General features: G+C 35.1%; 1 protein-coding gene across 4 annotated transcripts in view; it reads right to left on the reverse strand.

Moving 5' to 3' along the window:
• Positions 1-13,171, reverse strand: part of TTC21B (tetratricopeptide repeat domain 21B) — a 42,830-nt gene that overhangs the window by 20,938 nt on the left and 8,721 nt on the right. For 2 of the 4 annotated variants that reach the window (XM_063341766.1, XM_063341769.1), the window contains 11 exons: positions 12,505-12,603; positions 11,703-11,895; positions 10,541-10,638; positions 9,844-10,044; positions 8,019-8,148; positions 7,336-7,493; positions 5,854-6,078; positions 4,845-5,083; positions 4,446-4,518; positions 3,804-3,944; positions 784-922 (listed from right to left, as the gene is read on the reverse strand). In XM_063341766.1, coding sequence (XP_063197836.1) covers positions 784-922; positions 3,804-3,944; positions 4,446-4,518; positions 4,845-5,083; positions 5,854-6,078; positions 7,336-7,493; positions 8,019-8,148; positions 9,844-10,044; positions 10,541-10,638; positions 11,703-11,895; positions 12,505-12,603 — 1,696 coding nt within the window. The remainder of the gene's footprint in view (positions 1-783; positions 923-3,803; positions 3,945-4,445; positions 4,519-4,844; positions 5,084-5,853; positions 6,079-7,335; positions 7,494-8,018; positions 8,149-9,843; positions 10,045-10,540; positions 10,639-11,702; positions 11,896-12,504; positions 12,604-13,171) is intronic. The other 2 variants (XM_063341767.1, XM_063341768.1) reach the window with 2 other exon arrangements.

The raw sequence follows: 13,171 nt of genomic DNA on the forward strand, positions 1-13,171 counted from the left end.
CAAGCTGTCTTGAGTGTGATTATTAAAGTCGCCAGATCCTCAAAGGCTTAACTAAGTTAGGAATATAACGTTCAATCAGAGAATTTTTTTCAGCAAGAGGTAAACAAGACAGAAAACCAACATTCCCCTGCACAGTATGAACGACCAGTAAAATAGTGACAAGACTACAGAGACGAGTAACAACACTTGATAATGCTAACTGTTTCTGTATTCAGGTAGTCACAAAAGTTAACAAATATAATTAAACCGCTGCAAAGATTTCCTTATTTAAGGGTACAGCTCACACTAAAAATCTTAAAACTTCTTAATTGCCTTTTAACAAAAAAAAAAAAAAAAAGGAAAAAATCCAAAAGTTTTAGCTTTGTAACCCATATTCCTAACACGTAAAAGAGGTTCCTAAGAGACATCTTAAACCAGTTCAATCTCTTTGCTCTGAAGGATACTGGGTTACATTTACCACCTAAACATCCATGCCCTAACAGACTCATCTATACTTGATCAATTCAGAACCAGAACATTTGTTAGCACAGAAAAGAAAGAACTCTGCTGTTGTATTTACTGACTTCATCTATCACAGATGTTCCAAGTTTAAAGTCTGGCAAACGCACCTTTAAATATAAGTGAAGTTTATTTTAGAGTGCATTTCTCATTTATCACCTAATAGTTTCCTGTGTTTTACAGTTCAAAAAATGTTTATATGGAACTTCAGTCCTCAGAATCATGCAGAAAACACAAACAACAGTAGAAATTGTATGTTTTATTGTAAATTAATAACATTCCTACCAGGCTCATGGTCTAAAGCTTGCTGAAGTACTTTTTCTGCCTTTTCATATTGCTTCAATTTCATTAAAAGCTCAGCCAAATCATAGCAAAGGAAATTCTGTTGACCGCTTCTCAGTGCGGCCTCATAGTAACTGATTGCCTAAAAGGAAGAAACAAAACCCCAAATATTATTTAAAGACAACCACCTTGCTACTTAGGTATTTAATGACATGCATGGTTTTCTCTACTTTTTTCATTGCTCTTGTAATCAAGTACTTTCTAATAAATAGTGTATTAAAAAGATGTTATTCAGTTGCGAGTTCAGGCTTCCAAAAATGTAATGCCAAGTTAGACATAAATGAATAACTAGAGCCCACATTTTGATAAACATGCATTTACACAGCCTAACCACATTATCGCGTTCTATCTTTGACAGGATGACTGCCAATTAAACTACATTTTCATTAGCTGCTGAAGTTGTATAATTCCAGCCAGACTGGAGCTATAAAGTTCAGATAAAACACATAAAATACGTAATGAAAAGCTTAAAAAAAACCCCAACTAAGCATAATCTGATAGAAAGGAGTCTTCTGTCTTTGCATTTTTAAAGACTGCCAATCATATCAATTAAAAAGTCAAATATTTACTCAAGAAAAAAAAGCAATGTTCTAGATCAATAAACTATTATTCCGTAAGTGTTTAAAAAACCACTTCTAAATAACAACTGAAACAGTCTTGAAACAGGAAGAAATAAAAAATTAAAGTCCATAAAGCATCCGTCATCATATAGACTACAAGTTTTTCTACAGCAACTCTAGAAACCCTCACAGTACATTATATTATTATACACACAAAATGAAAGGGTCTGAAGTATCATGAAGCAAGACAGGAATCATACACTGAGCTCCTTGTAATAATAACTGACCTAAAGATAGCAACTGAAAATTCTAACATTGCAAACTAAATAATTTAGACACACAATCCAGTAAAAAAACCAACCAAACAAAAAAATCATTTCCTCCTGCAAGTTTTACCCAAACATTTTCTTCTTGTTTTCCTAGAATAAGAAGTTAAAGCCTCTATTACTACTCTCCTAGCCAATGTTAAGGCTAGGAGATGTAACAAGACTAGGTCAATGGAGAAGTAATTAAATGTGGTTTTGAGTGCACGCCCAAAACCACATAAACTGCAAGTCATCAGAACTACAGTTCAGCAGATTTGTATCATGTGTTACTGTGCCTTTGACCAGATATTTTGAAGGGGATCTACGAACTCACTTGTAGGATAAAAAAAGACTGACTGTTGCTTTAAAGTGAAAGGTTTGCTTCTATCCAACCTAAAAACAGTGAAAGTGCAGTTGACTAATCACATTGTTTGACATATGTCACTCTAAAACCAGTTTATTTGCTGCAGCAACACACTGGATATTTCACATCCAATGTGACGAGAAAGAAATCTGTAGTGGGATTTTTATGCAACAGAAGTCCCTAGTCACTGCTTGGTAACTTGCTTGGTCATTAATAGTCTGCCTGGAAAAAAAAAAGTCTATTAAATAGACATCCCCACAAGATGGAGAACCTTTGGGTTAACTCCATGAAGCCAACAGCACTTTTCTCCTTTCTCAACCTCCTGGCACAATGGTAATAAAAATGCAACTTTAAACAGATAAGATGATGGCACATTAGTACAGTGCTTGAAAGAGTCTGTGCAGTATCACTTACCTAAACTGGTAACACACAAACTCAGACTGGAACCTTCAATCAGTATTATGCCTGACAAAAAGTGATGATGGGAGCTAGGAATCCTGTCCTGAATCCAAGGCAGAAAATAGATTTCATAGAATCATAGAATAGTTTGGGTTGGAAGGGATTATCTAGTTCAAATCCCCTGCCATGGGCAGGGACACCTCCCATTAGACCAGGTTGCTCCAAGCCCCATCCAACCTGGCCTTGAGCACTTCCAGGGATGGGGCATCCACAACTTCTCTGGGCAACCTGTTCCACTGTCTCACCACTCTCACTAGGAAGAAATTCTTTACTGTATCTAATCTAAAACCTACCCTCTTTCAGTTTAAAACCGTTACCCCTTGCCCTATCACTACACTCCCTGATAAAGAGTCCTTCTCCATGTTTCCTGTAGGCCCCTTTTAAGTACTGTAAGGCTGCTATAAGGTCTCCCTGGAGCCTTCTCTTCTCCAGGCTGAACAACCCCAACTCTCTCAGCTTGTCCTCACCGGGGAGGTGCTCCAGCCCCCAGTCATCTTTGTGGTCCTTCTCCTAATTTCTTCCAAGTCCAAGAGAGATAAAGGGACCATTAGTTGAAATAACTTCCGTAAGTACAGAGGAAGATTGTGCTAAGCACTTATGGAAGAGGTGCTCCTGAAACAAAGCACTAAGCCATTTCTCTTACTTGGTCTCCCAGGCACTGTCTGTACCCATTTACTGTTTATTATTTCAGTACAAATGACTAGAAAAAAGAGCAGACACTGAAAGTTAGGAAGTTGGCACTGATTCCTCTGCAATTTAAACTTGTCTATCAATCCATGCTAAAGCAATTTGTACAGAATGTACATGCCAGCTTGGGAAGATGTTGGCTTCCTCTAAAAAAAGAGATGAGAAACTCTGTTTCTTTCGCAGCACATATGCACAAAACAGTCAAGTGTTTTTGGTAACATGGATGCTATTTAAGAACATTGTATTAAAAGGCTCAGTGAGTTGTAAAAAAACCATAAAAGACCCAAGTTCAAGATTCCTGTAATGGTACAGCCACACCTTTTCCCCAGCATTACAGCCCTGCTTGCTTTTCCCAGGCTGTCCCAGAATACTTTCTACCCCTCTCTGTCCTGTGCAACAGCCACAGAGCTGACTGACCAGGTATTTTGAAGAGGATCTGAAAACTTACTTCCAGGATTAAAAGTCTGTTTTGTGCTTTAAAGTGAAATGCTGTTTCTACTCAACCTGAAAACAAAATCATGCAAAGCCCACATGTTCACAATAATGGACACAGTACTTAATTAGCCTAATACACTATTTATAGAATACCTTTGAATAGTTATGCGTTTTGATTAGGGCTTTTCCTATTTTACTTGCTAAAGTTGGATCTTTCGGATTTTTCTTCAAGGCCTGCTCGTAGACTTCTATGGCTTCATCAGGCTTCAACAGTAAAAGACAAAAACACAGAAGCTAAGGATTAAGAAAAAAGTGTATGAAGAAAACAAAATCTGGTAAAATCTCCAGGAATGACTACCAAGTACTAGTGGTTCATAAGTTACAATACTTCCAAGAGAATGGTCACAATGAAACTGCAGGAAGTGTAAATCCCATGTAAATTTACATTTCCATGCTAAACCAGAATGTGTTTCAGAACTCTTCTGAACACCTCCAACTTCTTTCTAAATTTAATTTACCCCTTACTTTACATTTTCCTTAGTCTTATGGTCAGTGTTCTTCCAGATAAAATTCTCACCTTGACTTTCACTCGGTCAGCTATCAGAAGAAATGTGTTTCAACAGCTTTTTCTTTGAACTTAGATCAGTTACATTCATAGCCAGTAATTATGATTTTTAAATCCTAAAGCAGTTTCTGTTTGCCAGCTACCTATCAATAAGAGTCAGCATGCTACATTGTCTGAACTTGCCAAAGTCAACAACTGACTCAATCTATTAATCTCTAGCAAGAATTTACCTCTTGAATATTCATGTATGCATCACCAAGGAGGAGGAAAGTATGAGCACTTGGCAGTTTTTCTACTAGGTCTCTGGAAAGAGAAGACAGAACCTTGCTCAATGGTTAACATGTCAACACTGGTACCTAAACAACAAATAGGGCACAACAAATTTATCCTCTGCAGATTTTAGTTTGTCTTTGCTTATGGAAAATAAAACAAAAAACCCCAAAATATCTTTCCAAAATAGGACTTCTAATTACTGTTTTAAATGTTACAACATTTATTTAAATGAATTCATTATGTCACTAAGTATTTCTGACTTATTGTAGTGGAAAGGGGGAAAAGTGAGCTCACCATGCCACCATTAAACATTTAGGAAAATATATACAGACCCCCCCCCCCCCCCAAACTTTTACCTATAGCAGCCAGCATATAACTTCTTATCTTTCCTGTACTGAAGATAAATATCTGCCATTTTTTCTTTAGCTTGCACAAAGTACGGCTGTTCAGGCGTAATATTTCGGAGCATAGTCAAGGCTTGTTCAACATCTCCTTGAGCAATTGCCAGATCTGCATTTGCAATCACGACTCTTAGTTCCTCAGGAGTTCCAGAAAATTCATTAATGGCATCTTGCAGTATTATAGCAGCTTCATGCTGCAAATAATAAACCAAATAGAATTAATGTATTTCATGTTGTTGAACAGCCAAAAATAAAGACATCATAAGCAAATGAATGTCTGGTGGCATTACACAAACCAACCAAAAGTTTGTTCGTTCGTTTTACACACACCCCCCCAACTCTTGATTTTGTAAGTAAAATTTATGTGATATGAACTACCATAAAAAGTTTTACTAGAGAAAATAACATTTGTGTTGCATATATACAAGTAAGTGCTCAAAATTCAACTGGACAATGCCTTTAGCACCTTGCACTAACAAGTCCTGCTTTGAGCAGGAATACCTCCAGATGTCGCTTTCAACGACACGATTGTATGGCTTCTCTTATATTTTTACATGTACGTAATGCCCTACTGCTTGTTAAGATACAGCAGATAGCAAGGATGCTGATACACAAAGATAGGGACACAATCCAAAAATACTTCTAATAGCATTAGACAGCAAAACAGGAATCTACATGCTGGAAAATGAACATCAACATTATTCGCTCCTCAAAATTAAAAGGGGTTTTATAGACTCAAAATTGAGCACCTGCAATTAGTTGTGTTTTTTTTTTCTCTCCTCTGTACAGTTTAAGGTACAAGTTATCAAGTCAGCTATTAACATCTTCGAAATTTTACCAAGTCCTCTTGGTAAAAGAGGTGGTGCTTTTCTATTCTGAACTAACAAGTATAGACACTTATGTTAATGGGAAGAGGAAATTGTTTTCAGGCTTGTATTATATCTTAATAAGTTTGCCTTCTTACCGGTTCTCCATTCAAACGATGAGCTTCTACCAACTCTAGGAAGACAGACACACGATCACTTGCATCAATTTCAATTCTTTTTCCTTTAGTTTTTGAGGAAGGTGTGGATTTTCTCATTCCAGGCAAATTCTTTGCCATCTGTAAGGTCTTAATAGCTTCTGATAACTCTCCCATCTTCTTCTGGGTTTGGGCCTTAATTAAGTGATAAACAGGATGTTCTCTCACCTAAAGAAATAAGATAAGGAATTTCCAAATTTTACTTTATGCATAGTATTCAAATCCCCCGAAAGAAGATTTTCAATTAAAAAAAAAAAAAAAAAAAAAAAAACAAAAAACCAAGCAACAACCAAACATTGACCTCGGTTCCTTTATTCCTCCAAATATATCCAATTTCAATTTCGGTAAGCTACCTATGAAAATATTAGAATTTTCAAAGAGTATGCAAAATAATAAGTAAGCTTTTAACTAAAAAAGAAAAAATACGAGATGAGACTCTGGGATAGAAAAACATTCATTACAGCATTATTTGAAACTAGACTGAATTTTAAGGGATTTGGAGCATCTCCCACACTTCATTAGGCTATTAATTTAAAGAGGTATACAATCATTATTTGGCACAAGTCCTGCCTGTCATTTTGCCACCTTCTTAAAATATACTTCACATGAAAAGGAAATATCAATAAGGAAAATGTAACTCTATTCTAATTCGCAAACACCTCAGTGTCTCCTAACTAGGTAGTTAATCTGCATCTTTCTTGCATCACCTGGAGGAAGGAACCAAGATGGCAGCATGCTTGCAAGGAAATGGTAGTTTGTCACTTTTCAGCTAAGCTGTCAAAAGACTTAGCAGAACTCAGACCTAACGAGTGATGTGTGGAGTGTTAGTTATATATAAAGTTCCACTGATGTCAACTAATCAAAAATCCCATACTTTAGTGTATTAGCCCCAAGAAATAAAACTGGTGAGGACCACTGCAAAACAGTGAAAGTCTTCTAATACAGTTCTTAATTTACAAATTTGCTCCTGAAGGGAGAAAAACAATGAACAAAGATGTGACATTAATGCAAGAGAGCATAGCATATGGCTACTCTCTTAACACTTAAGAGTGCTTAAAGCAGCACAAACTGTCAAGACGTAACTACAGACCCCTCCTGATGCCCTCATGCATCTGTGCGTATAATTCATTAGCAATTGTACATCTGTGCAAAAAAGTCCAGAAACAACACTGGATCACTCTTCAAGTCCTATGTTGGCTTTTAAAGACTCTTACAGTGTTAGTCTGTAATTACAAATTGTTTATACAATGTTTTTAATATTTATGTAAGGATTTGAGAAAAAGATACCATTTATTTCTTTTGTACTTCAAAACAATTTCAAAATGTTGTAATAAGGTATTAGTTTTGTCATTATGGTCATTTCATTGATAAATATTCAGATACCATGTTCATATAAACATTTAGATATAAAACTTGTAAACTCACCTCAAAATTGTAGCTCAGGCAGAGTTCCAAGGATTGAGAACATAGTTTAGTATTGTTTTGAGCCAAATACACCTGGGCCATCAGTAAGTGTGCATCTGCATAAGAAGGATTCCTTTCAAGACAGTAATGCAGATGACTGTAGGCTGCTTCAATATCCCCTAGGAAGTTAAAAAAGGGAACATGAAAGAGTAGTTGGTATGAAATGCAGAGGTTAAACACAGAGCATTTATTAATTATCCACCAATTTTATGATTTGGGGGTTTTGTGTTGGGTTGTTTTGGTGGTTTTTTGTGGTTTGTTTTTGTTGTGTTTTTTTTTTTTTTTAAATAAATATGAGCATTTAGTGAATAAACTTGCAGACAAAGTATTATGTGGCTATGGAATGAAATCAAAACCAGGTCAAAGGGAAGATATTTTCCCATTGTTCCATCTGTAAATCATTCAGTAAGCAATCTTTTTTGGAAGTAATTGATAAAAAGAACCCCACCATATTTATGTACCTGTACAATTAAGCTATGCTCATACAAATCACAAAAAAGGCAGTGCAAATGTTCTTCACTTAGCTGTAATCAAGTGTTCTGCAGTGAAAGACAAATACTCATTATGATTTAAAAGTGTGAAATTAATTTTTTATATTAAAGAAAATAAAAGAGGTGGATAGCTAGTATTCATTTAACTATTACCTGACAAGTATTTTACTTTTGCAATTAAAAAGATAGCTTGTTGAAGACCAGGCACAGTTTTTACCACAGTTTCAAGAACAGAAGCACAGTGCTTGAGAAGTGGTGAAGGAGACTGCCCAGGACTTGCAGGCTAGGAATCAAAACAAAAAGCAACAATTCAGTTGACGTGTTTTTGACTTAAATTTCATTTTTTAAGTCTGCGCTTCCCTTTAAACCCAAATGAGCAATAGCAAATCATTGCTATTTTCTTCATCCCAAAAAGCCGAAAGCTGTCATTGCGAAGAAATAAAGACATGTTTTAATTTTAAGGGGGCAACTTCTTCATATCAGCAGGAACACATGACAGCCTCCTGGACTTCAAGGATGATAAAAAGCGTTAGACCTGACATAAGCTGAAGAGTCAGTCCATAAACATCTGGTGTCAGAAAAGGTTCTGGTCCTGTCCCTCCTACCCTCATTCCACACTGCTAGCAACAAACTATTTCTCAACAAAGCTGAGAAATATCTAGTTTCATGTAAACTGCTAGTACGATGTACCACATTTCAGTTGCTCATTATCAGAAACGTTGTTCATTTCCCTCTATTACTTTAGCTAGTTGCTAACTGTTATATATAAAAAAGGAAGAGGCATCTAAAGATTGTTCTGTTCACAGCTAACATTTCCACAGGACCCATGTCCCGGGAAAGCAGCAATCCTCCACTATCAAACTGGAAGCATCCACCACCTGGCTAAACTCCTTACTTTCTAATACCACAAACTCCTTTTTGCAATAAAAAGATACTGAAACTTCAGGAAAAGCCTATCTTTTCTTTTACAAATCATTATATGGACAGGAAAAACAGTTTTCATTCCAAATTAAAAACCATCATCACCACTAAGTACTTCTGGAATATACCCCAAGGAAATCTTCAGACAAGACACTACCTCATAGAATGATGCTTTTCCTGCATCCATGACATGAAATTGTCATTGCTACTGATGTTTTAGACTTTCAACCTTTACCATTTCATTATAGATGGTAGGACAGATCATAACAATGGAAAACTACTTGTTTGCATGTTAAGATTTTAAAACTGTACATAAACAAATATTTATGTGAAGGTTCTATAATTAGACTAGAAATCTGTTAATGACAGGATAACAAGAGCTGTCTCCCAGCTATTTCAGATGAACAACGTATTTAAGGAAGACACTTTCTAAAGAAACTTTAAATGTTTTTCTTCTGCTTTAGAGATGTCAGGTCCCCATTCAATTTATTAAGTTCTACATGCCTTTGTTGCCAAAACTAGCACAAACAACTGCAGTCACAGAAAATTAGCCATCTAAGTGAGACTTCTGTTTGAGATTAGTAATAATATAAAAAAAAAAGGTAGCATTCCACTGATTTTTACCAACACACCAAAGAAACTGAAACAAAGGAAGAACATATGTACGTTGAAAAGATATCCTCAGCTGACAAAAATATTTCAAGAATAGGATAGTCAGTGTGAACATCCTCGTTTCATATGGAGATAGCTCTCTTCACTGTATTGTTACAGTTTCCTGATCAAAAGAGATACTAAAAACGTACAAATAGACACACACAGTGCATTAATAAAAGATCCAAAGTTTCCTCACGTGTCATTATTACAACTCGTTCACTTCACAAAAGATGTATTTTCATAGTTATTTTGATCAAATATCTTAAAACACACTTTTACTTAAAATAAATTCACATTTTAAGAGTGAAAAGTTTCTAAATTTTTGCTTCATGATAAACTGATCTCAAAATTAAATCCATGAATAATTACCATTTTCAGACAGACGTGATCTACAGCTGCTTACCTGTGCTGGGCAAAAATTAAGATATTCCCTAATGATTTCCAGCAAGAAATCAGGGTTTAGTTTTTCAAAATATTCCACACCAAGCGGAAAACCATGCAAAGATGAAAAGTGAGTATCCAGAACATCATTCAATAAGGCAAGAACTTCTTCTTGTCTCTTATGTTTTTTCATAGCTAGGACTGCATGCAAGAAAGACAATTCCTACAGAAAAAAAAAAAAGAAATAAGGCATTCTCCATATTCCAGATACATTCACCTGTTATTCATGCAATACTACATAATTACTACTATTAGCCTTTCTTCTTTATATTTAGGCATACTGTAAGGCATTTAGTATGTTCACTGTAAGTGACACTGATGATTATTATATCAACGCATTCCTTTAATTTGTGTGAGAAGCTCTATATTTTTTTGAGCGCAAAATCCCAAAAACAATTAATATCCCTTCCTTCCTGACATTTCAAACCTATCTTCAGAGATAAAGCACTGCAGAAAGGCAATGATGTTTTTACTCTGTAAGCAAACAGCCTTGTGCTGCAGAGTTAGGCAACACATTAACTTAAGCTGATAGGAAGAAAAAATTGAAATTCCATTAAGAACGCTCTGCTCAAGTGACTTAAATACAGAACATGAAGTAGCTTGTAGACCACAATTCAGACTGTAATCAAAGTATTTTAATGAAGCAAGATGTCTCCTACCCCAGATTTCCCAATGGACTGTTGAATTTCATTAAGAAACTCCAACTGCTGCTCTGCATCTTCTAATTGCCCTTGTATTAGCTGACAACGGATAATTCCTGTAACACATTTAAGTATTTTATTGTAGATTTGTCTTCCTAGTCAAGCACAAGCTTTGTTTTCCAGAATTAACCTTTTCTCCCCTCAACCTCTTCATAAAGTGTGGATACGAGAAGAACGAATAGATAAAGACTCATGGTAATGCAAATTTTATAAGAAATACTTAGGATATATGATGCATGATTGATACATTAATATATGCAATGCCATAAAGCAGTTCCATGAAAAGACCTCATCCCTTATATTACAAAGTTTAAAACAGTAAATTCAACTGGTTCTAGATTAAGTAGAAGAACCACAAAGTCTGGCTTCTAAATTCAGAACAAGTACAAGAAGCAAAATGAAGTAAAAAAAAAAAAACCACACACCACAAAAACCCACACCTCCCCAACTCCCCGCACAAACCACTCCTACCCCCTAAATTTTTCATTTTTTCATTTCAATGTTTGAAATTTCAGATTAGAAGGCAACTGCATAGTCAAGGAGAAAAAAAATGCAGGGGAAAATCTGTGATGCAAGTATGCTATATTTTCTCTCCATTTTCTTGACACCAACTGGACTTTAGCAAGAGCAATATTTTTTTTTTTTTTTTTTTTCGAAGAACATAACATGTATATCAGAAGTATCAGATGTTTTGACTTGATTATGTTTTTCAATCTAATTTAGACACATACATGGATAGCTTGTTCTATCAACTGCCTCTGAATTTATTTTTCTAGAGTTCTCTAGTTCTTAGGCACTACAGAAATAAAATAATAATAAATAATAACAATAATAACAACAATAATAATAATAATAATAATACAGCCACATCTCTGTCCTTGCCATTACTTTAGAGAGTTGTAATTTAAAAGAGAACAGTTTCATTTTCAAAAGGAAGGCCAAAAGATATATCCAGTGAAGGGAAACTGTTGCTACAGGGAAGACATCATAACATGAACCACAAAGTACTGCCCAACACTCCTAACAGTTCTAGATTTTCCTAGTAGCAGTGCTAGGAAAACTTCATAAAAAAAACTTCTTAAGACCAGTAAAAAAATCAGAAGAAAGTGTAAGACCTTACCAGTTAGTGCAGAAACACTTGTTTCATCAAGTGTCATAGCAGTTTTGTACCATTTTAAAGCTTCTTTCACTTTCCCTTGTAAAATCATTTGGTAGCCAAGTTCAGTAGCAAATTCTGCATTGTCGGATGCCAAATCAGATGCTCTTTCAACTAAGGTTTGCGTATGCTGAAGGATGAGTTGGTTTCGACCACACTAATGGTAAGAATAATCTTTAAACCTTAAGTTTTTCTTATTTTTCAGATTCACTTAGAAAAACACACTGAATATCACTGTAGCAGTCTAAACAACATCATCTCTAATATAATCTGTAGTAATTCTATAAAAATTGTGACATTAAAGTGTACTGGATTCAAACATAAATATACAATACCATACAATGAAGGAATAGTTAATGGTTGCTTTCAATGCTTCCTTAAAACTAATCTGATAAATATAAAGATTAAAGAAACCTCCAGTTTCAGGTCTATGTGATTAGTCTTGTCACTTTCCTGCATAAAGAATATGGTTGGTGGACACCTGAGTGTATTTTCATGGGAAATCTGTTTCTCATTTAAAAGCAAGCTGTAAAACCATTTTTGGAAATGAGACGGCTTCAGTATCGTAATTCATACTGAATGCAAAGCTTTAAAAAATGTAATTAGCAAAGAATACACAAGGTAATTTCAATTGTCTCCAATCTTCTACTTTTTAGTAGACATTTAACATCTGTCTACCAGAAAGTAAAACAAAAATCAGGGTATAAAGATAGTTGTATGCTGCTTAAAAAAACCCCAAAACAACCAAACAAAAAACCATACTCACTGTTCTACTGAAAGCTAAAGCCATTTTACAGAAGAGCTGTGAATTATGTGGTTCTAACCTGTCCAGTGCCTTAATTAAGTCTCCCAGTCTTGCTGACGCCTTGGAGAAAAAAGGAGTAACATAATAAGTAATAGAAAGAAAGGATTAGGACAATTGAACAGTTTTCACTAAAAACTAATCAAATATTTTACTATACAATAATATCTTGAAATTTAAACTCAGAAGTTTTCAGGGCCCAGAGTTAGATTTATTTTGGAATTCCTAGAAAAATACTCTGAAATAGTAAAGTGACAATAAAGTAGATCACATGTCCTCTTTACACGCTCTAAAAAAATAAAAAATAACGAAAGACTTGAGCTGAACCTGATATAATGAAAGTGTCCCATAAAGCAAGGTAGTCTGAAGAATCCCTGATCTGTGAATCTTGCTCCGGCTTCACTGCGATACAAACATACATGCTCAGAACCAAAACGCTTTAGATCCTCAGACTTTTAACATCACAGTTTCTCAAACCACCTACGGTACTTTAGATATTTCTGTGGTTACAATAATAAGGTACATAGGGTTTTTTTAATATGATTTTACATGTAGACACTGAATCATGGATAAATTCCATTGTTTTTTTAAGTTTTTTCTAGACATGAATCTTAGTCATATGTGACTTTTT

Source organism: Chroicocephalus ridibundus, chromosome 7, assembly GCF_963924245.1.
Source record: "Chroicocephalus ridibundus chromosome 7, bChrRid1.1, whole genome shotgun sequence".
Lineage (NCBI taxonomy): Eukaryota > Metazoa > Chordata > Aves > Charadriiformes > Laridae > Chroicocephalus > Chroicocephalus ridibundus.